Below are 21,402 nucleotides of genomic sequence, written 5' to 3' on the forward strand. Positions count from 1 at the left end.
ACATGGAGCCCTCGGCCACAGTGCCAGACACCTCCAGACAATGAAATTACGTTTCATCACACATCTCAACAATCTCTGTATTTTCACTGACATGAAAACTTCCAAGGAAAAATTAAAAGAAAAAATTTACTTAAAAAAACAAACCTCTTCAATCAGATCTATATAGTCTAGTTACTTTTCTATACCCAACGCCCTAATTCTGATGTCCTTGTGACATCACTCACATCTGTCCGTGTTTGCATTATTTTTTCTTTTCATGATATTACAAATGGAAAATTACAGATAATTATCGTGTGTGAGGCCCATGCTTTCCCCTTCCTCTTCATTTACAGTCGCTTATTAAGATCAATTAAGGGGGAGCTGACAGAGGAGGCCTGTTTCTCAGGGGCAGGAACTATTTATCCTCGTGAGATGCTTTAATAGTTTGGGAGATAGATAATCTCTTTTTTTATCCAAAGAACCAGAGAGTTTACAAAAGCCGGCAAACCAAGCCAGGCTTAGTGGGCAGGTGTCAATTCTTGTGTCTTTGGGGACACAGTTTTGGGTATAGGTTTTAATTTATTATTTATTTAACTATCTGAGTGTTACTCTAGGAATTAAGTAAGGTAATATCAAAGGTAAGCAGAATTTGATGTTCTATCACGATTTCCCCACTTTGTATGAATTTCTGATAGCTTTGTATTCTGGTGGAGACGTTGAACAAAAAAATGAAAATAAAGTGGTGTGTATGATGTTTACTCTCTGATCACATTATTATGCCACTTTTGTTTGCTCATTGAAAAAAGATAGAAAGCAGCCCTCCTCTCCATAGAAGGTACTCATTTTTTTTTTTTTTTAATAATACTATGTTTGCGAAGAAGACAACTCTGCCCCATCCATGTGCAGTTAAAGATCATGTTCTTTGAGGGGTTGGACTAAAAAAAAAAATAGGATGGTGACCAAGTATTTAATATTCTTTAAACCTAAAACTAGAAGGTGTCAGGGTAACTGAGAGTTAGTTGTACATCTGTGTTAGTCAGCCTTCTGTTACTGTGACAAGGCCAGAGGCAATCAACATATAAAGTGAAAAGGTATGTTTTGGCTCACAGTTTTGGAGTTTTCAGTTCATGATCTGTTGGCCTGATTGCTTTGGGGTCTGTGACAAGGCAGTGCATTGTGACAAGAGCATGTGGGAAAGCAAAATTGCTCACCTCAGGAACAGGAAGCAGAAAGGAAGGGACTAGAGCCTCTGTGAAGGTACACCCTCAGTGACCTCAGAACTTCTCACTAGACTCTGCCTCCTAAAGGCTCCACCACCTCCCAGCAGCACTTCCCTGGAGAGCAACCCTTTACCACATGAGCCTCTGAGGGGCACTTAATAGCCAAACCATATCAACCTCAATTATAATTACTTTGGCCTTGCCTTAGTAGTGTTAAAGGAAAAAATGAGTGCTCCTGACTTTTGTTAAAGGCAGATTTCATTCAGAGGGGCTGGGAAAGGTAGGCAGTGGTGGTTGGAGGTCTTGCAATAAGAGAGATTGGACTCAACCCCTACTCCAGCGAGGACAAGTGGGATTTATATCAAGGGAACAGGGTGGGGGCATGGGGATAGATTACTAAGAGGAAGCCTCAAAGGAAAAGGGCTTCTGGCTAAACTGACTTGATAGCATTCTTGGTAAATGCAGGCCAGGGAGTTATATGAAAGTCAGATATCAGGGTGGGAGGTTTCCCTAAACTGACTTCACAGGATTTTTTTTTTTTTTAATTTTTAAAAATATTTTTAGTTGTTGATGGACACGATATCTTTGTTTTATCTATTTTATTTTTCTGTGGTGGTTAGGATCAAACCCAGTGCCTTACACCTGCTAGGCAAGCGCTCTACCCCAGCCCTGGCCTGTAACTTTTGATCTTCCTGCCTCATCCTCCTGGGTGCTGGGATTGCAGGTGTGAACCACCTGCCCAGTTTGGCAGGATTCTTGCTCAGTCTGAATTCTGCAAGGACAGGGTAGTCCAAGGCAGGGCCTGTGCAAGCAGGAAACGCAAAGGAGCAGCAACAAAGTTTTGGTCAAAGGAGAGTCTTTGACACTAGTTACTTAAAGCCATAGAATGTGAACATTAGAAGCATTCTCAGACCTTTGAGTCCTCATTTTACAGAGAGAGAAACTGAGGTTTAGAGATGTGAGGTGACTTCTTCAAGGTCTTCGGGACTGGCTGGGGTCTCTGCACTTTCCCGTGTCTCTGGTGGGCCTGCTTCATGGCTCTCCTAGGAGAAGCTGGTGATATGCCCTGTAAGTCCTCCAGGAGAGTTCGTGCAGAGGGGTGGCTCATTGCTGAGTCCCTGGGTTCACACAGCTGCTCTGCATAAGAGAAGAATGAGAGACTAAATGAAAGGGGAACAGGAGGGGAGGGTTGGGGAAGGAGGGAGGAAATCCTGGGGTGGGGAGAGGCTGGATGGAGGGAGATGGAGAGATAGGGAGAGAGAGCTTATTGGCAGCTCTTCTTGGTGGGGAAGTGCTTGCTGATAGCATCTAATGGAAGCTTGCAAAGTGAACTACTCTATACCATTTGCCCAGCATTTCCACTTAACCCTATAAAGCATTCCTAAAATGACAAAATTCACAAAGGTGAAGGTTACTGATTTTTTTTCTTTGTAAGCCAGGGATGGGGCTGAGTATTGTCAAGATCGGCACAGGCTAGAAACGCACATAGTGTGGTCCAGGTCCATCCAACGCATCGGGTATGTAAATATGGGGCGATATTATATGGCAGGCTTGAGACGGAAGCCACCCTGTTAGCATAGTAGTATAACTGGGATTTGAAAGTGAAATCCGTGCTTGTAAGCATTCCCATTCCAAGGACACCATGAAAAAGCAAGGCCGGCCTGTTAAACAGATGATTGCAAACATGGTCAGAACAAAAACTTTTAAAATGAGTTATTAAAGGGTAGGGTCGCCCAGCAGCTCCCTGTGAAGCCTCTACCCCAGAAACGACTCCCTAGGTATTAGGAGTGGGCTTTTGTTTGGACTTTTTTCCTGAAGGGCCAGGTAGTTACCTGGGGAGGAAGCATTCTGCAGGTCAGACGGGAGTCTCTTCCACTGCCGAGGCTCAGGCTGCCTCCCACAGTCCAGCATGTGGCGAGCCCGAGGCCTGAGCAGTGAGGCTACTTCATGCCAAGTTGCACTCTAAGGGTGCACAGCTCCTTGGGACTCTTATTTTTATTTTGTCCTCATTTAACTATTAAAAATTTCTGTGAATGTTCCAACTTGCCCTAGTTAAGCTAAGGACAAAAATGAATTCTAGTATTATATAGATTATAATGCACCAATAGAAAAAATTGGAAGTATTTTTAAAGGATTGTTGTAATAATAAAATGACAAATTATGTTCCACCCTGAAGTTAAAAAAACAAAACAAAAAAACTGCTAAGGGCAGCCAAGACAAAAAGTCTTTGGTTCATGTAGGTGAGAGGATTAAGGTAGAACTGGTGCCCCCTAGTGTTCGGCTATGGAGGCCTCAAAGGTGAATGCCCAGGGCCCCCTGGCGCTCAGCTATCTGCCTCCTCTGGAGGCAAAACACAGGATGGTGTGGTGGTTAGAAGCAAGGGCTCTGAGGTCAGTACTTGGGTCTGGTCCTGGCTTGGCCACTCACTGTGTGATCTTGGGCAAGTCATGTCATGTCGCCCTTATGTGTGAACAGGACCTACTGCACAGATGGGAGCTTGGTTGAATACAGAGAAAGCACTCAGAATAGCTCGTTATTCTTACCCTAAACCCTGGGGTTTTCAGGCTGTTTCCACACAAAGTTTCACTTCCACAAAGATTAGCATGCGGTAATGTCTGGGAAGGAAAGTAATTGTGAGAGAAGTCAGTCTCTGGATTTTTTTTTTCTTTTGTTATCTTATGTATTTTATGTATTTAGAAACTTGCTGAGAAAGGTCCCTTGGCACCAAGAAGGTAAATGTGCTAAGCCTTCAGCCATCCAGAGTAGCCTTCCCAGAGGCCAGGAAGCTGCAGACGGCATACCCAGGGGTCTCGTTGAAAATACAGATTCCAGGGCCACCACTGGCCAGGTTCTCTGTGAAGCAGACGCAGAGACAGAGTTTAAGGGTCAGTGGGTTTATTAGGAAGTGCTTCTGGGAACCGCAACTGAGAAAGGGGAGAACAGGAGGCAGGGTTGGGCCGAGTCCTCTGCTCTGCTCTTACTGACCTCTTTCCCAACTCTACCCTTTGTCCCTGCCTTCCTGCTCTCTCCGCATACTCTAAACCTGTTACTGATTTATAAATGATTCCTTTAGAAACAGGGTATATCCAGACTTGGCGGCTTAACACAATATTCACATTCATCTTCTCACGCGGTTGTTGGGAGTCCGGAATTCCGGAGCTGTTGAGCTGGGTGGTTCTGGACCAAGCTTTTTCGTGAGATCACCGTCACAATGCAGAACAGGGCCACCGTGGCCCGAAGACTTGACTGGGAATGGAGGCTCTGCTTCCAGGGCGGCTCCTTCACTTGCTGGAAGGTTGGAGCCGGCTCTGGGCAGGACGCCTTGGTTCCTCACCCCAGGGACCTCCCCGTAAGTTGGCTTGAGTATCCTCAGAACATGGCAAACCACTGTCCCCTGAACCAAATGATAGAGAGAGAGTAATGGAGAAGCTCTGGTTTCTGTGACCTAACTTTGGAGGCCACACCCCATTATTTCCATAATGTCCTGGGAGTCACATGACATCAGCAAATTCATGACATCAGTGTGTGAAAATCAGGTGAGGTGTGGGGGGCCATCTGGGAGTCTGGCTGCCACACCAGCCTTCTTCCATTTACACCTACCAGCCACCCCAAACCTCTGCCTTGGGCTGTCCCTGCCCCCCAACCTGTCCTCCCAACTTCCTGTCCACCCTTCTCTTTGAAGGCTGTCACAGTCTCTCCCCATCAGTCCCATGGCTTTGTTCTCCTTCCAGCTCTTGATTTTCCAGACTGATCCCCCTCTGTCCCTTCTTCTCCTTCTCTTCAAATCCACCCCACGCTCTGACATTGTTTTCTTCTCCTAATCCCCGTCTTCCTGGTTTTCCCCTTGACCTCGGCCTGTGATCTGTTTCCTCTGCCCGGGCTCCTCAGAGTCCCTTCCATCTAGCTGATAATTTTCCCCTGCAGGAATATTTACTGTGCTTAAATCACAGCATTTTCTTCGGGACGGATAGGCAATAAAGAGTACTAAATGTGTCATCGGCTGCCAGACAGATGAAGAAAGCATTTCCCCTGCACTTTAATTCATCATCCATGTCCCAGTTTAAGACTTTTAAGGCAGTCGTAACTAAGGGCCTCAGAGTCACGGGCACATCTGTGGACACGGAGGGATAAATGCCTTGCATTTGGAGGCTGCGGTGTCTGCCCGGGGGCTGTCTGCCGTGAGCATTCTCGTTGGTTGAAAGAAGGACGAGAAAAGTACACTTGGAACATTAGCCAACATCTTGAGATTATAAACTGTCTGATGTGCTGATATTTTATCTGATGCTGTCTCCTGGGTCTGCTGGTGGTGAAAGATCCCCTAGATTTGTGAAGTGCGATGAAAGCCCTGGCAGTATCTCATCCTGATTGGCAGAGCTAAAACGTAACTCTTTGACCTCATGAACTTGAAAACTTCTTTTCGAAGCTGTGAAATGTAAATCCACAGTAGCCGCTGACCTTCGACGTCTTTGCTTCTCCCTGGAGCTTTGGTTTTTCTGTTGTATTTAGAACTGGTTAATAATCTTCAGGACTAAGCCGCTGACCACTTTGATGCTGTTTTCATTACCCCCAAACATTGGGTGGTGACTTCATCTTTGAACATAATTGATTTTGTTAGAAACCAAAACAAAAGGAGGGACTGAGCCATTCTGAAGGCTTCAGTTCCTGGAAAAAAATGAGCTGTAACATTGAATCCCAGACCCCGTTTGAGGACAGTGTGCTGCATGTTGTGGTCACTCAGTGAATCTGGCACATTTGGGTGCTAGTGGCTCTTGTGGGCTGATGCCCGCCTTCATGTAGGTGGAGGGAGGGTTTGCCATGCAGATCAGTGTGTCACTTGGATCAATTGCAAGAACTTGATATGAACTTGAGTAACACATGTTCATATTAAAGGTCCCCTTATTCATGAGTGTGGGCTGTCAGAAATTCTTCTTGGTGGTAACAGGAGGGAGGTAAGACTTAGGGGTTGTCATAGTGGCCAACTGTGGTAGCCTCTACGGTTGGGACTGAAGAGGCAAGTCCCTGTCCTGTCCCTGTGGTGTGCTGGGAAATTGGTAAGACCTCACAGTGAAAGCCTGCAGCTGTTTTTACTGGGGAGCACCATAATACTACCTGTCTCTCGAGCAGGAGTCAGTAAGATGGCACTTCACTTGAAAGTCTCACAAGCACGTGACGAGGTCCTGTGCTGATGCAGCAGGCCACGTAGTCTCCTGAGGTGGCAGTGATTCTGAGGGACAGAAAAACACAAGCCAGCAGAGTCTCCCAGCCCCTTGGTGGACCACTTAGTGGGCTGCTATCTTAATCCTGTGTTCGCATGCACAGTGCATTCCATTCATCACAGTTAACCAACCACAAACCTCAAATGACACTAATTTTGTCACATGAAACCGAATCTGAGGGATGCTGTAGGTAGGAACACTTTGTGACCAACCCTTTGGTGCTGATTCATTCATATCTCATTACTCATATTAAAGTACTTCAAAGTGTTCTAAAGGATCGGAAATCCAGTATATCCACAACAGACCTTTCTATTCTTAAATGCATTCCAAATTCAGCATTTATAATAATTTACACCAGCTTTACTTCTAGTTAATGGAATTGGTGCTTTTGTTAAAAAAAAAATGAAGTACAAAAATGAAGCAATCTTTTCACAGATATTTTTCCCATCTTCAGTATACTTTTTTTTTTGAGAGAGAGAGAGAATGAATTTTAATATTTATTTTTTAGTTATTGGTGGACACAACATCTTTGTATGTGGTGCTGAGGATCGAACCCGGGCCGCACGCATGCCAGGCAAGCACGCTACCACTTGAGCCACATCCCCAGCCCAGTATACTTCTTTTTAAAGAAGAAATTTTTCTTAACTTCTTTGTGAGGAAAGGTTATACGCTTATCAATTTGTTTATCATGAATTTCAGAAATGTTACTATGTTATGTGATGGAAAGACAGTCTCTCTTTTTTTGTTTTTGTACCAGGAATTGACCTCGGGGGAACTTAACCACTGAACCACATCCCCAGCCCTTTTTTATATTTTATTAGAGACAGGGTCTCACTGAGTTGCTGAGGTTAAGTTTGAACTTGCGCTCCTCCTGCCTCGGCCTCCCGAGTCACTGGGATTACAGGTGTGTGCCACACGCCTGGCCATAATCTGAAGACACTCTAAATATGCCTGAATGTATATTTTGATCAGTGAATTGGAAATTAGTGACATCCCTTAATTATTCAATAACCTAGTAGGACTTCTCTTGTGATCTTAGAAAATAGGATGACAGGGTAAGAGCAGCTGAAAAGTGCCTGTACTTTGGAGTTAGAGCTGGTTTTGGATTCCAACTCCACTTTGGCTGTTGTGTTTGGGAAAGTTACCTAACATCTCTAAGATTTGTTTTTTTCACTGGTCAGTGGAGTTGCTGATAATAACCAATTCATATTAAGTACTCATTTCGAGATTTGGCACAAAGTAGGTATTCAACAAACCATAGGGGGCTTTCTTTCCTTTTCTTACAAAGCAAAGGTTGTTGTTTGGCTGTAGATAACTTGCAGTGCTTAGACACTCAATAAGTGACAGAACTTAAATCATGTCGGGCACAGTGGCATACACCTATAATCCCAGTGTCTTGGGAGGCTGAGGTAGGAGGATAACAAGTTCAAAGTCAGCCTCCACAACTTAGCAAGGCCCTAGAGCAACTTAGAGAGACCCTGTCTCTAAATAAAATATTAAGAAGGAGCTGGGGATATGGCTGTGTGGTTGAGTGCCCCTGGGTTCAAACCCCAGTACCAAATAAAAAACAAAAACGAAAAACAAAAACCTTAAATCATGGTAGCTGGATAATTAATTGCAATAACTGCCAGAAACTTGCTCCACAGATGTCGTCCACCTTGGCTGCACATTGGATCATCTGTGGAGCTTTAGAAGAGGCTGAAACCTGGGCTCGACCCTTAGTTAATCTTGGGTACAGCCTGGCAATAGAACTTTTTAAGGCTTCCCCCATAGTTCTAATACAGATGCAGATAACTCCCCCTTCATAGCAGCAACCATACCCTGAAGGCTGTTCTGTTTTTGAGTTTAAAAGAACAGTGTAAAACTTATGTTGCAGGAAAAGCTTTCCTAAGAAAGTTCGTGCAGACGAGGACTTTTTGTGCTGGCCAAATTCTGCCCGTTGTCTGGGTTTTTTATTTTATTTTTTAATAAAATGTTATTGAAGCACAGCTGTGCTCGTTTTTAAAACATTTTTTAATTTGTTTTTATTATTTACTTATTTATTTGCACATGGTCTCTGTCTGCTCAGTTGCAGAGTTGAATAGTTGCAACAGAGACCATATGACCCCCCAGAGCCTATAATGTCACTTTCTGGCCCTTGTGAGAAACTGTTTCTGACCCTTGCTGTTGATCACTTATCAGCTGAACTGTGGTGCCATCTTCAAACACATTTGAGGACGTTAACTGGCTACCCACAAATGCCTTCTAGATTCTGCTCAAGTTCTTCCTTTTTTTTTTAATAAAAAAATAAAAATAAAAATGAAATCCCATCTAGCCTTCTGCTCAGAGGTCAGTCATGTGCTACAGGCCTTGAATAACCCTTGTGGCTGCTCTTTTCTGAGAAGCCTATTTCTGAACAAAACTTTAGCTTTTTAGGGTAGCACTTAACATTCCTCTCTAAATTTTAAGTCTTGTAGAAATTGGAATAATCCACTTATCAAAGAAATTTCTTGTAGGATGCTGACACAAGGTCCTGGCTAAAAGCATAGACAGCTGGAGGTCGTCATCGAACTTACCCTGTCAGCTGCAGAGGCCCTTTCAGACGTCGATGGCAGTTGAGAAAGTCTTGTTGCTTTTTCTGCTGTTTTTGAGTCTTTTATAAGATGTTCTTAGCAGGAGAGCAATTCTGGTACATTCCCTTTCCTTGCTTACTCACAACAATGGAGCTATTGTTGCTAGAGGGGTAAGTGGGGGACACAGCAACGCCAGGTCCTTTCTGTCACCTGTGCTTCTTGGCCAACCAGGACCTGTCTAAGGAATTATATCCCCTCTCCTCCCTGCCCCTGCATAACCCATCTTGCTGAGCCAACTGGTAATAGCCGTCATTTTGTGCGTACCAAGGAGGACCTCAGCACTGGGGTTGGTGAACGCTCGTGAGCATTGTAAGGGATTTTAATAAAAATCATTATTTTTTAACACGAAATGGAACAGTTTTTGTCAAAAATACCATGTTCGATTTTTCTGGTGCTGCTTTAATCCCTGCTTCAGTAAGAGTCATTCTCTTACCAGGGAAATACGAAACATCCTGCAGGGGAAACAGAATTCTGTGCAGTCTCGCGCTCTTTGTCGCTCTTTGTCTGCGTGCCCTGCTGTTAGCGCGCAGGGAATGCTCTGCCTGGTGTTTAGCAGGGGCTGCCTCCCGTTTTCCAGGGATCTTGGTGAATACCGTGGTTTTCTGGTATCCCTGGAGAGCCAGGCTTCATACTGGGAAGTCAGGTGAACCTGATCAGAAGCAGAGCGACTCAAGGATACAGCGCAGGGCTGTGCCCTGGCAAGACAGCTCCCTCTCGGGGCTCCTTGGCATTACTTGTGACCATGAGAACCTGCCCTGGACTGTGGAGGCTTCATGGAAGTGTGTTAAGTGTGCTCGTCCGTCTGCCCCTAGGACTGGAAGCTTGGGGGCAGCAGTAACCCTCTCTCCCCAGCTTGCTTTTAAAACAGCACAGGTGGTTACTGTAGATGTTACTAAACAGTGAGGAGGGAGAAAGGAAAATTGTCTGATTCTGACTCTGTTCAGCTGTGCTATACTAAAATTATCCCCTTTATATTTTCATTTTCTTCATGAAAGCCTTATTTTCAAATAAAGGCATGTATTGGATAAGTCACTCATTAAACTCACATAGGATTTTTAAATGCTTGAGGTTTAACTCTTTAAAAACAGTAGTCAATTTTGGAACATGTTCTTGTCATCACCATTTGCTAAGGCGGCTGCATTTCCTGGTGAATTAGGGAGGCCTTTGTCAGATACACAGGGAGGTGGCATTTCACTTGGCCCCAAGCCCTCTCCCTCCACGAGGTCCCTCCTCCTCTTGGTCTCCAGGCTTCCGCCCAGTTGCCATTCTCTTTTTGGGGCCAGAGAACCAGCTTTCACCACCTGTTCTGTTTCCTGGTCTCTCTGTCTGCTTTTTGTCTCCCTGGAATCCTAAACACAAAGCGGGTTTGTAATTATTGGGCTGGACAGGGAATCAGGATAGGGTAAGAGGGTGGAGGGTAATCAAAATAAACACTGGGAGAGTTACAATGGTTCACAGGAGCTCGGTGAGTAGACGCTGGGAGGGGCTGGATGTGTGCCTGTTCATGCGAGGAAGGATGCTGTTTCAGCCCTGCTGAGACTTGGTTTCCAGTCCTGGAATCAGGCAGGACAGGGCAGTTTGCAGCAAACCAGTACTTACTCAAATTAGATCAGGAAAAAGGACTTGCAAGAGTATTACTTGCTTCCAGGAAAACTGAGCAAGCAGGTCTCAGGCTGAGCCCATGGACTGCCGCAGGGGGTGTGGGGACTGCACACCCACCTACCCAAGGTTCTGAGGCTCTGAGTGTGGAAGGGAGATGGTTCTTGCCCAGTGTCCATGCCAGACCCGGCCAGCTATGGACTGAGACTGTGTGGCTGCCTGGCCCAGGATATGAGATTTAGACCTGCAGGCAAACAGATCACTGCCCCTGTCATTCTCTGGCATTAACAATCCAACTCCCCAGTTGTTTGTTCTGGGGTCAAGCAGTAACCAGCAGGGATCTCTTTATCTTTTAAGATTTCACTTTCTGGAAAAAATTATGTTGTTCTTATGTTTATTCCATTAAGAATTTGGCTGAGATCAGCTCAATTGGGATCTGATCGTTGACAATTTTCAATCTAGAAACAGTTGGGATAGAGGTAGGGGGGGATCAATTCTGAATGAATGTTTAGCCAGAGGTCTCTTATAGCCATTTGGTAGTCAACAATTCAAAACATTCAGTCATCTCAAGGTTCTGTGCTAGGGATGTAGCGTTGATAGTGCTTGCCTTACACGTACAAGGTGCTAGGGTTCAATCCCCAGCACCACGAACACACACACAATAGTTCTGTGCTCGGTATTTCAAAAAAAGGTCTTGATAACTAATGTTGAGTTTGCGTTATGCTACAGTACCTGTGCTAAATTATTTTTTAGATATGAGCTAATTTTTATTCTCTATCAAGTATCTAGCTGTTTGATGCTACTTTTTCCATTTATGGAGCAGAAATTTAAGACTTGGAAAGTTTAACTTAAAATTATTTGAGTGAATATAAGTATAAGATGCACGAGAAAAGTGGCAAGAAATATATTGGTCAGGTAGGTAGGGGTACAGATTGAGGCTTGAATGCTATGTTGAAGGTTTTGGGGTCATTCTGTTGGTGACAGTGACCCATTAGGGTTCTTGGATCCTGGGGGTGATATTATAACTGCCCTTAGGAAAAGTTTCTTTGGTAATAACGTGTGATAGAGGAGAGACTGACAGCAACCAAGAGACCTCTGGTGAGGGACCAAGGAAGCCAGGGGAGCACCTGAGCAGGGTGGTAGCTACGGGTGGGGAACGGAATAGAGAATATTGTGATTTTCTCCTAGGCTTATCATAAGTCCCTCTCTGGGCCCTGATTTCTAGCTTTTAAACATTATCTCATAGAGTGCTACCAATTCTGGAGTTGCCTTCAACTTCAATGCCAAAAATAAATAAATAAAACAAGAAAAAAGCAAAAGAAAATGTTAAATATTGAAAAGTTTGATGGTCCACCTATTACGTTTTGTTGTTTGGCAATAAAATGACTGAACTGTTAAAAACTAGATGTTTGGCTTGGAGCTGTTAGAATTGTCTACAATTCTAAGCCTTATTTTGCCACTAATAAGAACCTTAATCATCTGTGATGCCACAAAGTCTCCTTTATTTTACCAAAGTCAAATGCAGTTTCAGGGCTGAGGTTGTGGCTCAGTGGTAGAGCACTTGCCTAGCACATGTGAGCCACTGGGTTCAGTCCTCAGCACCACAGAAAAATAAAGGATTGTGTGCACTTAAAAAAAAAAAAAAAAAAGTGTCAATTTTCCTGCTATCTAGTCTGACTTGAAAATATATCTAAGAAAGAAATGCATTAATGTGATGTGTACAGGAAGAGAGGTGAGATGAGAAGAAGGGAAACGTTTCCTCTCTTTCTATATCCTTCTATGTTGCATGGTCTATTCTCTAAGGACTCTTGAGCCTGGGTCTGTGAATGCATCCTAATAGGTAATGGCCATTCTCCTCTTTCAGCAGATTTCTGCTCATGGCAGATCTTCTTCCAATGTGAATGGTGGACCTGAACTTGAGCGTTGCATGAGTCCTGAAGGTAGTTGTCAATCTGATCATTACTTTATAAAGGAAATCATCCAGGTGAACCCAATAGTCATCCCAAACCCACTGGTGTCAAATTATGATCTTCCTCAACATGAATGTAGTCGCGTCACCTGTTAGCCCAGTTAGCCTTAGTGGGTGGTAGGGTTGAGGTCACTTCAATGTATATAAAACCTCATTGTCATTAATTAGGCCACTGCATCTTCAAAGTTGAGACTTGGGCTTTATTTTTCTTTGATAATCTGCTTATAATTCCTAAGTTCATTTCATTTTTCTCAATTAAATAACAAAAGTGTATGTCTCCTAACTGCTGGGCACTGGACACATTTTGAGAAGTAGTTTCTTAACCTGTGTCCTAAAACACACACACACACACACACACACACACACACACACACCTTTTTAAGAAGGCTTTGAACCAGGTGTTAACCTTCAGAAGGCATCTTACCTGTATAGAACTTTCTTTACCAGAAAAGTTAGAGATATTGTGCTGGTACGGTGGTGCATCCTGTAATCCCAGCAATTTGGGAGGCTGAGGCAAGAACATTGCAAGTTCAAGGCCAGCCTGGACAAATTAGTGAGACCCTCCTCAATTTGGAGAGACCCTGTCTCAAAGTGGGGAAAAAAAAGACTAAGGATGTAGCTCAGTGGTATAGCTCTTCTGTGTTCAATTCTCAGTACCAAAAAAACAAAAGAAAAAATGGAAATCTTGAACTTTTCTAAGATTAAATCCCTCTCTCTATCCCCTTTCTTCTTTCCTGAGCATTGACAAGAATTTGGAAAAGTTCTAGTTAGACTTCCTTTTTAACCAAGGCTAATAATTTATTTCAGCTGATATTTCAAGGATTTGCTACGTTTGTTGATTTTGTTGGTTTCTAATTCCAACCAACAAGGTCAAAAGGAAATTGGTGATTTAGGCATTCTATTTAGGAAATATGCTGAGATTTTCTTTAGCTCCACCATAGATTTAGAAATATAATGTGTTGCAGTTTATTATTTTAAAATATATAGGAATCAATACAAAATGCTGATATTTCCTTTAGATTTGCTTTTATCCTTTTTGCAGGTGTGAATGGAAACAGGTGCTCTGAATCATCAACTCTTCTTGAGAAATACAAAATTGGGAAGGTCATTGGTGATGGCAATTTTGCAGTAGTCAAAGAATGCATGGACAGGTGAGTGGGTAGTGAGGGTTCTGGGTTCGTCTACACTTATGGTTCTCCTTTGGAATTTATTCTTTCTTCTGGTAGTGGTGGTGGGGGGGAAGTTATTCATGGTGAACTCAGACCTTCCTGGGAAGTCTCTCTTTTCTCCTTCCTGAAAGAGTCTTTCTTGAGGACTAGCTATTTGACATGTCACATACAGATTGACAAGAAAAAACACGTATATACAAATAGAGTGTAAAATATGTGACTTCTAAGGACTTGTTAGAAATATGAAGCAAGGTTTGGTTTACAGTAAATAAAAATTCATCTTCCAGGCAGGGCCTCATCAGTGGGTCCTCCAACTGCCTAGCAGAAGCAGCCACACTGGAGAGAACTGTCAATAGAATGGTGGTCTTCTCTGAGCTGTTCTTGGTTCAATATTTTTTGATACATTCAGATTAAATCATGTTAAGATGCTTGTGTCCAAGGAAATGATCTCTTTGGTGGCAGATACAGCCACTTAAAGGTGTGAATGATATAATACCAGAAAGTCTGGGGCAACTTTCCAGTTTTGAATCATAGGCACACGTGACTAATGTATTAATGTAAAGATATATTAATTGATAATAAAATGTTTATCACTGAAGGTGATTCCCAATTTTATTATGTTTCCTAAGAGATCTGTCTTGAGATTTAAGTGGGGAAAAATGATTTCTTGTTTAGCTCTGATATAACAGAATTTCAACACTTCAAATATGAGTTAATAATACTATAGTAATATTTATAAAAGGAATTTAACTAACATGCATTGTTGTTTGGGATTTTATTTTCTATTTAGAGTACCTTTTTTTCTCTGAGACATCGTCTTAAACGTGCAAAGGAAACAGCCAAACTTATTCCCTGAGTCTGTGCTCTATGGGAAATTAGGAAGGATGGTATCTGTGATTGTGTCTTTAAATGGTCCTCCTCTGATTACTCCTAGGTCCACTGGAAAGGAGTTTGCTCTGAAGATCATAGACAAAGCCAAGTGTTGTGGAAAGGTATGGTATGCATAACTGCTTCCTAAAAGAAAGTGAAACAATGTGACGTAATGTTTAGTACAGGGAATGTTTGACAAGACCATCATGGCAGGACCTGACCCCCAGGAACAGCCGGGAAAGCAGTCAGATGGTTTTTCCTGCTGTTAATCCTAATGTTAATCCTAAACCAGTAAATTGATTTGATCTTGGTTCTAGTTATAGAAAATACAAGTTCTCTTCTCTGGATGATGCCCAGTTAAAAATCTAGCAACTTTCCAGAGGTGTGTTAAGGTGTGTGAGGGGCCTGAGAGGGCCCAGTTCCAAGCTGTGGTGGTCTTCCAGCTTCACAGGATGCCTGGATCAAACAGCAGACTCCATGCGGATGACGTAGTGGGCAGCATGAACTTCATGTTTGCTTTGGTTCCCCTCAACTCCCAGGCTTTGTGGAAGGGATAGGAAGGGGCCCCATAGAAAGCTGCACACACAGTGGTCTGTATCTGATCTGGAGATGCACAGGCTTAGACAACCCCAGCCTGAGGAGGGAACTGCTAGCAACCTGCCCCGACTTTTCCCCAGAAGAAAACATTATTTTTATTTTCGTGGTCATGAATGAAATCTGCCCTTTGCCCCTGAGGGAAACCCTATCCATATGTTCCAAGAGTACTAGCTATACAGACATCCTTGAAATGATTGGAAACCAATGCTGATCAAGATTTGCATGAACACTGTGCTGAACTGTATTGTCAGCAAGATCGACTTTTTTTTTTTTTTTTAATCCTGTCCCAACTCTCATCCTGGGTGGGGAAAGATGAACTGTTGAAATGTTAGAGTACTGACACTTTAACTTTGTTTGCAAAAACGAATATTCGCTGACAGTGATTACATTGACTTTTACAGATTCCTTCCTGGTAGATAGTCTGCTCTCTTGATTGGCATGCAGGTGTAGAACCACAGTGTCCAACACTGGAGCTGCGAGCCTCAAAATGAGGCTAGTCTGAATTGAACTATGTGGTGGGTGTAAAATACACACCATATTTTGAAGGCTTATACTATGAAAAAGAATATAAAATATTTCATTAATATCTTTGTATTTGGATGATTATAGAATATTTTGGATATATTGGGTTAAGTAAGTTATATTTTTAAGTTGATTTTACCTGCTTTTAATATTTTAATGTGGCTATTGGAAGACTTATAATTACAAATATGGATCACATTGTATTCCTGTTGGACCGTGTTACTGTGGGGACAGAATATATAAAGTTTAATCCTGGCTCTGCCTTTTCTTGCTGTGTGACACCACCCACCCCCAGTAGAGGGGGAGGGGCCTCTTTTTTCCTCTAAAATATATTTACCAATAATACCCAAAAGATTAGATTAGTTGTAACGACTGAATCAACGGATGGAAAACGTGTAGAGAAGTGCCAGTGTATTTAGATAAGATTTTGGTTTTTTGGCAGTGCTGGGGATCAAACTCAGGTCCTCATACGTGATACACTAAATGACATCTCTGGGCCCACATGTTAATGTTGTTAATACTCCAGGGGAATGTAGACTTTAAAATTAACAGGATTTGATGTGATAGTAATGATTTTACATTTATGGAACTCCCAAACTAGTCTTCACTGGACATCTACAAAATTATGTGTTTTTCACAGAAAACTTAAAATGTTGTGACACAGTTTTAGAAAAATCTTCTTCTCAGAGTCCCTGAAATAGAGAAGCCAGGAGGGAAATTTGTCATTCACTCCCCGCCATCCTGCTGTGTGATGGTCAGCAAAGCAGAGACTGTGAAGTGTCTCCTTTTTAATATTTACTTTAAATTTATGTGCTTTTACTTATTCTAACAATATTATTAGATTTTTCACTGGCAATGGCCTTTTCCCCATATGTAACCGTTGCTTTCTCCATCTGTTGTATAATCTAAGCAGAATGTTTCATAATCTGGGGAGCCAGGTTCTATACAATTAACATTTTTTTTAAAAAAGTAAAAAAAAAAATTGCTATAGGAAGAATGCTGTTTACCTGATTAAAATTTAAATAGCTATTTTGCAGTTGCAAAATAAAACTTTGTATGATAAAAATTTTAGTCTGCTGCACCAAGTGCTGAGACAAAGGCGTAATTTCAAACACTGGGGTCTTGTCTTTCTTTTTTATTGAATGTCATTCTGTTTTTGTAATTCTTACTCCTCTGCTTATTTGCATCTTTACCTTTTGCTTATTTGAACAACTATTTCCACATTAAGACTGTATCAATTTGTGGTTTTAAAACTTTGTTATAAGTAAGTCAGTTTTTCTCACCACATTTTTTTTTTTTTTTTACTTTTTAAATTTTTTTGCAGTACTAGGGAGGGAGCTCCATCCCCAGCCCTTTTTTTGAGACGGGGTTTCACTGAGTTGCCAAGGCTGCTCTTGAATTTGTGCTCCTTCTGCCTCAGCTTCCCAGGTCACTGGGATTACAGGCCTGCACCACTGTGCCTGCCTGAAATTTTATTTGCAGATAAAAATTGTCTAGACAATTTTTAAAAAAAATTTAGGGGTGCATTAAGCCACTGTTCTGAAGTATTTTGGGTTAAATGCAGGAAGTTAATTATGGTGAAAATGTCTGCGATTTTTAAAATATATTATTTATCCCAGATGTACTGGAACTTTGTACATTGTCTTCACTGACGCAAAACATTTGTATGAGCTTCTACAGATAAGGAAGCAGAGATTTAGATTAAATAGCTTCCCAGAAGTCACAGAAGCAGAACGGTGGCTGGAATTTGGGGCCGATTGGTGGCCTGTACATTGGCCCATCTGCCATACACCCCCTCTGGGTTCAATTTATTTCTTCATGGTAAAAAGAACCTGGGAAAAATGCTCATCTCTCTTGCCTTTTGTTTCTTCTTTTTTAATATGCAGGAGCATTGATTGATTGATTGGTTTACCTAGAACTTGGTGTGTGTGTGTTGATGTGCAAGACACTGGGCTAGGAATGGATAATTTAACAGATGAATTGTCACCAACTCTGTAGGGAGTTACAGGAGCTCATGGGAAGCATGTGGGAGAGAAGCGGGTGACCAGTGAAGGTGCCATAGAGCAGGAGGCATTCGAGCTGGCTCTGGAACCGCAGTAGGATGTCAGTAGGCACCAGTGGAAGAAAAGCCTACCAGGTAGCTAGAACAGCTGGGCAAAGTCTCAGAGGACACAAATCATGTTAGGTCCTTCCAAGTGGGAGATCAGTGCAAGATCTGCCTCAGGGCCAGGCTTAAGGAGGCTGTTGAGAAGGCTATGGTTTTGTGAATGTTAAGGATTCTTCCAGTTTTAATATTTTCTTTCATTCTAAATAAATGTTTTTTGAATCTCCACTGTGAACGAAGCCCTGGGCTTTCTGCTGTAGTACCTAGATATGGTCCTTCTTTCTCTCCCTGCATGTAGTTTTGCATTCATGACCTACACGTTATGAGCCCTGTATCGGTCATCTTTGCATCACTGTGTCCAAAGTAGCTGACTAGAATATCTTGGAGGAGGCAAGGTTTATTTTGGCTCAGGGTTTTAGAGCTTGAGCTGGTGGCTGTCTGAGTTAATTACTCTGGGACCAAGGTGAGGTAGAACCTCATGGCCGAAGGGTGGGGTGGAAAAGTGGTGCTCCTTTATGGCGGCCAGGAAGCAGGGAGAGCCAGGTTAAGAGAGAAGCCATGAATACTGCAACTGCTAAGGTCAAAGGGCCAGGCTGCCCAAGCCCTTTGGAGGGCATATCCCTCCAGGTGTCCTTGATGTTCTCCTGTGGAGTTACGGGACCTGTTTGCTTGGCTGGGTTTGGGTACCATCCTTTCTTTCTGTGCCTCTATTCCTCTCTTTCAGAATGGGAATGTTTACTCTGTGCCATTGCATATTGGTTATCTGTAACTTGCCTTGATCATCACAGGGGCTGACAGCCAAGAGTTTGCCTTGAGTTTCAGAGGAGACTTTGGACTTAGACTTTTGGCCAAGGCTGGAACTGTTAGGAGTAGGGGACTCTCAGAGATGAGCCAAATGCATTTTGCTTTCTGAGATGCAAATGAGCTTTTTGGGACTCAAAGGCAGAATGTTATGATTTGGATAAGAGATGTTCCCCCAAATCTCCTGTGTCAATGCAGGAATACTCAGACATGAAATGATTAGATTTTGAGAACCATAACCTCATCCTAGTTTGAATGGACTAACTTGGTGGCCGTTGTAGACAAGTGGGGCATGGCTAGAGAAGGTGGGTCCCTGAGGGTGTGTCCTGGAAGGGTTCATCTTCCCTGTCCCACCTCCCACCTCCATCCTCTGTGACAGCCATTATGAGTTGAGTAGCTTCCCTCAGTCAGGCCCTTCTGCCATGATGTTCTGCCTCATCTTGGGACCAGAGCAATGGAGTTGGCCCACCATGGACTAACTCTCTGAAACTATGAGCCAAAATAAACGTTTCCTTCTCCTAAGTTGTCTCCCAGGTATTTTGGCCATAGCAATGCTTAAGTTAATTAACATAGGCCCAGATGGTGCACAAATCCCAAAGTATATGGTGTTAGTTTTCTGATGCTATTAGAATAAATTACCTCAAACTTTGTGGCTTAAAACAACAAAAAAAATTTCTCTCACAGTTCTGGAGGCCACAAGTTAGAAATCCACACTCCTTCTGGGGCTTTGGGGGAGAATCTGTCTCTTGCCTCTGAACAATTTCATGTGACCCTGTCCCTCCAGTCTGTCTCCATCCTCATGTCACCTCTCTTCTGTGTGAGAGCTCCTGCCTCTTTCTTAGAAGACACGTGTGATGGCATTTAGAGCTTGTCCAGATAATCCAGGGCTCTCTCTAAATTGCAGACCCCTTAACCATATCTCCAGAAACCCTTTTTGCAAATAATCATATTTACAAATTCTAGGGATTAGCATTTGATATCGGTGGGTGGCCATTGTTCACCCAGAAGTGGTCCTTGTAGTGATTGGAACATTTTGTCTCCTGTATTGTCCTCAGTAGTGTTTACTAAGCGGTACAGTTGCAGCTGTAAAGCCAGCGTTGAGCGGGAGGAGTGCATGAGGCGTGTGCTCGTGCACACAAGCACTTGGGTACCTGCTGCGAGTTAGTGATGGGGCTGGCTGTGGAACACGCACTCTCAGTTCAGAGGAAGTGCACAACTGCTAGAAGACAGTGGAAGTCATCCTTCAAAAGGCTGACCGGTGCAGAGCAGGGGACAGTGGGAGCATGTGAGAGGGTCATCGAAGCTGGCCCTACTGAGCAGAGGCGGTGAGGTCTAGCCTGGTACTGAGGAATAGATAGTAGATTACAAGAGGTGGGTAAAGTTCCAGGCAGAAAATCACCTGTGCAAATGCGAGAAGGTGTGACATTGGCGAGAGGGATAGAACGAATGAGTGGATGGATTCAGAGGCCCCTGTGGAGGTAGAGGGGCAGGAACTGGTGAGTGATGGGAGATCTTAGATAATGAGGGGAAAGCTCCAAATTGGGTGGGATTTCCCCTTCTGCTGGGGGCAGCCAGCGAGAAAGAGAGGGCAGAGGAAAGGACTGTTTGAGGCTGGGAATGATGGAGACAAGAGGATTGGTTTGTTTTGAGAGAATTGTTGCCTTCCATAATGTTTCTCTGTCTCTCTCTCTGTTAAAAATTGCCTTGGCAGGGTTGGTGTTGTGGCTCAGTGGTGGAGCAAGTGCGAGGCACTGGGTTCAATCCTCAGCACCTTAAAAATAAATACATAAATAAATAAATAAAATATTGTGTCCATTTACAATTAAAAGAAAAAAAATTTTTAAAAAGTGCCATGGTCACCGGGTGAGTGGCTCATACCTATAATTCTAGTGGCTCAGGTGGCTGAAGCAGGAGGATTGCAAGTTCAAAGCCAGCCTCAGCAACTTAGCAAGGCTCTAAGCAACTTAGCAAGACTCTGTTTCTAACTAAAAATAGAAAAAAGGGCTGGGGATGTGGCTCGGTGGTGAAGTACTCCTGGGTTCAATCCCTGGTACTGGTACTCCCCCCACCCCAACACACACACACACACACACACACACAAAAAATCACCAAGGTCAAAAGGTAAGGCCATGTCCTTTGCCAGATTGGCAGTCTTGTCATTTACCCTGCCGCTGAGCTTCAGAACACTGCCTCGAAATGATTCACAGGTGAACTTTTTGGCATTAGAATCGTGAGTCCCCTAACATGAGTAACAGTAGATAATCAAATACTGTGAGGTTCATTATGATTCAGGACAAAAGTAATATTCATATGATATTTTAAAATATTCTGGAAAATGTAATTAGAGAATACTTTTAAATATTAGAAACGGACTACATTTGGGTTGCCTATGAAATGGGGAGACAACATCTATACCTGACGTTTCTGGGAAGTGCTTTGGTTCGCTTCTGATGGTGATTGGTTTAGAAATCAGAGTGTTGGTTTGTAGGCAATTTCACAGGGATGGGAAGAGGTGGAGAAGCAGAGGCTCCCAGCTCCCACCTCCAGCGGAGGCATTCCCTGTGCTTGGGGTCCTGGCCGTTGTCAGGTGGGTGCAGAGAGTGAGATGGTGGGTGATGGTGGAGAAAGCAGGGCTGCAGGGCTTGCTTGGTATTTGACACACAACCCTGCTGGTGGTCCTGGGAGAAGTGCACAGTGTGGCCCCAAAAGCTTTCCACATGCCTTTGATTGAAAAAGATAATAAC

At 43.2% G+C, this 21,402-nt stretch overlaps 1 protein-coding gene and 1 long non-coding RNA gene across 14 annotated transcripts in view; one reads left to right on the forward strand and one right to left on the reverse strand.

Moving 5' to 3' along the window:
• Dclk2 (doublecortin like kinase 2) overlaps positions 1–21,402 on the forward strand; it is a 126,230-nt gene that overhangs the window by 79,038 nt on the left and 25,790 nt on the right. For 9 of the 13 annotated variants that reach the window (XR_007351344.1, XM_048813497.1, XM_048813500.1 and 6 more), the window contains 3 exons: positions 12,491–12,566; positions 13,638–13,746; positions 14,699–14,756. Coding sequence is in view for 11 of the 13 variants with exons in the window: in XM_048813497.1 (XP_048669454.1) it covers positions 12,491–12,566; positions 13,638–13,746; positions 14,699–14,756 (243 nt within the window). In the remaining 2 variants the exon portion in view is untranslated. The remainder of the gene's footprint in view (positions 1–12,490; positions 12,567–13,637; positions 13,747–14,698; positions 14,757–21,402) is intronic. The other 4 variants (XR_007351345.1, XM_048813498.1, XM_048813499.1 and 1 more) reach the window with 1 other exon arrangement.
• On the reverse strand, positions 287–9,820 carry LOC125619763. The gene is made up of 3 exons (XR_007351347.1): positions 8,971–9,820; positions 6,309–6,423; positions 287–2,336 (listed from the first exon to the last, which is right to left on the reverse strand). It is a non-coding gene; the product is annotated as an uncharacterized LOC125619763 (long non-coding RNA).

Source organism: Marmota marmota, unplaced genomic scaffold (genome assembly GCF_001458135.2).
Source record: "Marmota marmota marmota unplaced genomic scaffold, marMar, whole genome shotgun sequence".
Taxonomy (NCBI): domain Eukaryota; kingdom Metazoa; phylum Chordata; class Mammalia; order Rodentia; family Sciuridae; genus Marmota; species Marmota marmota.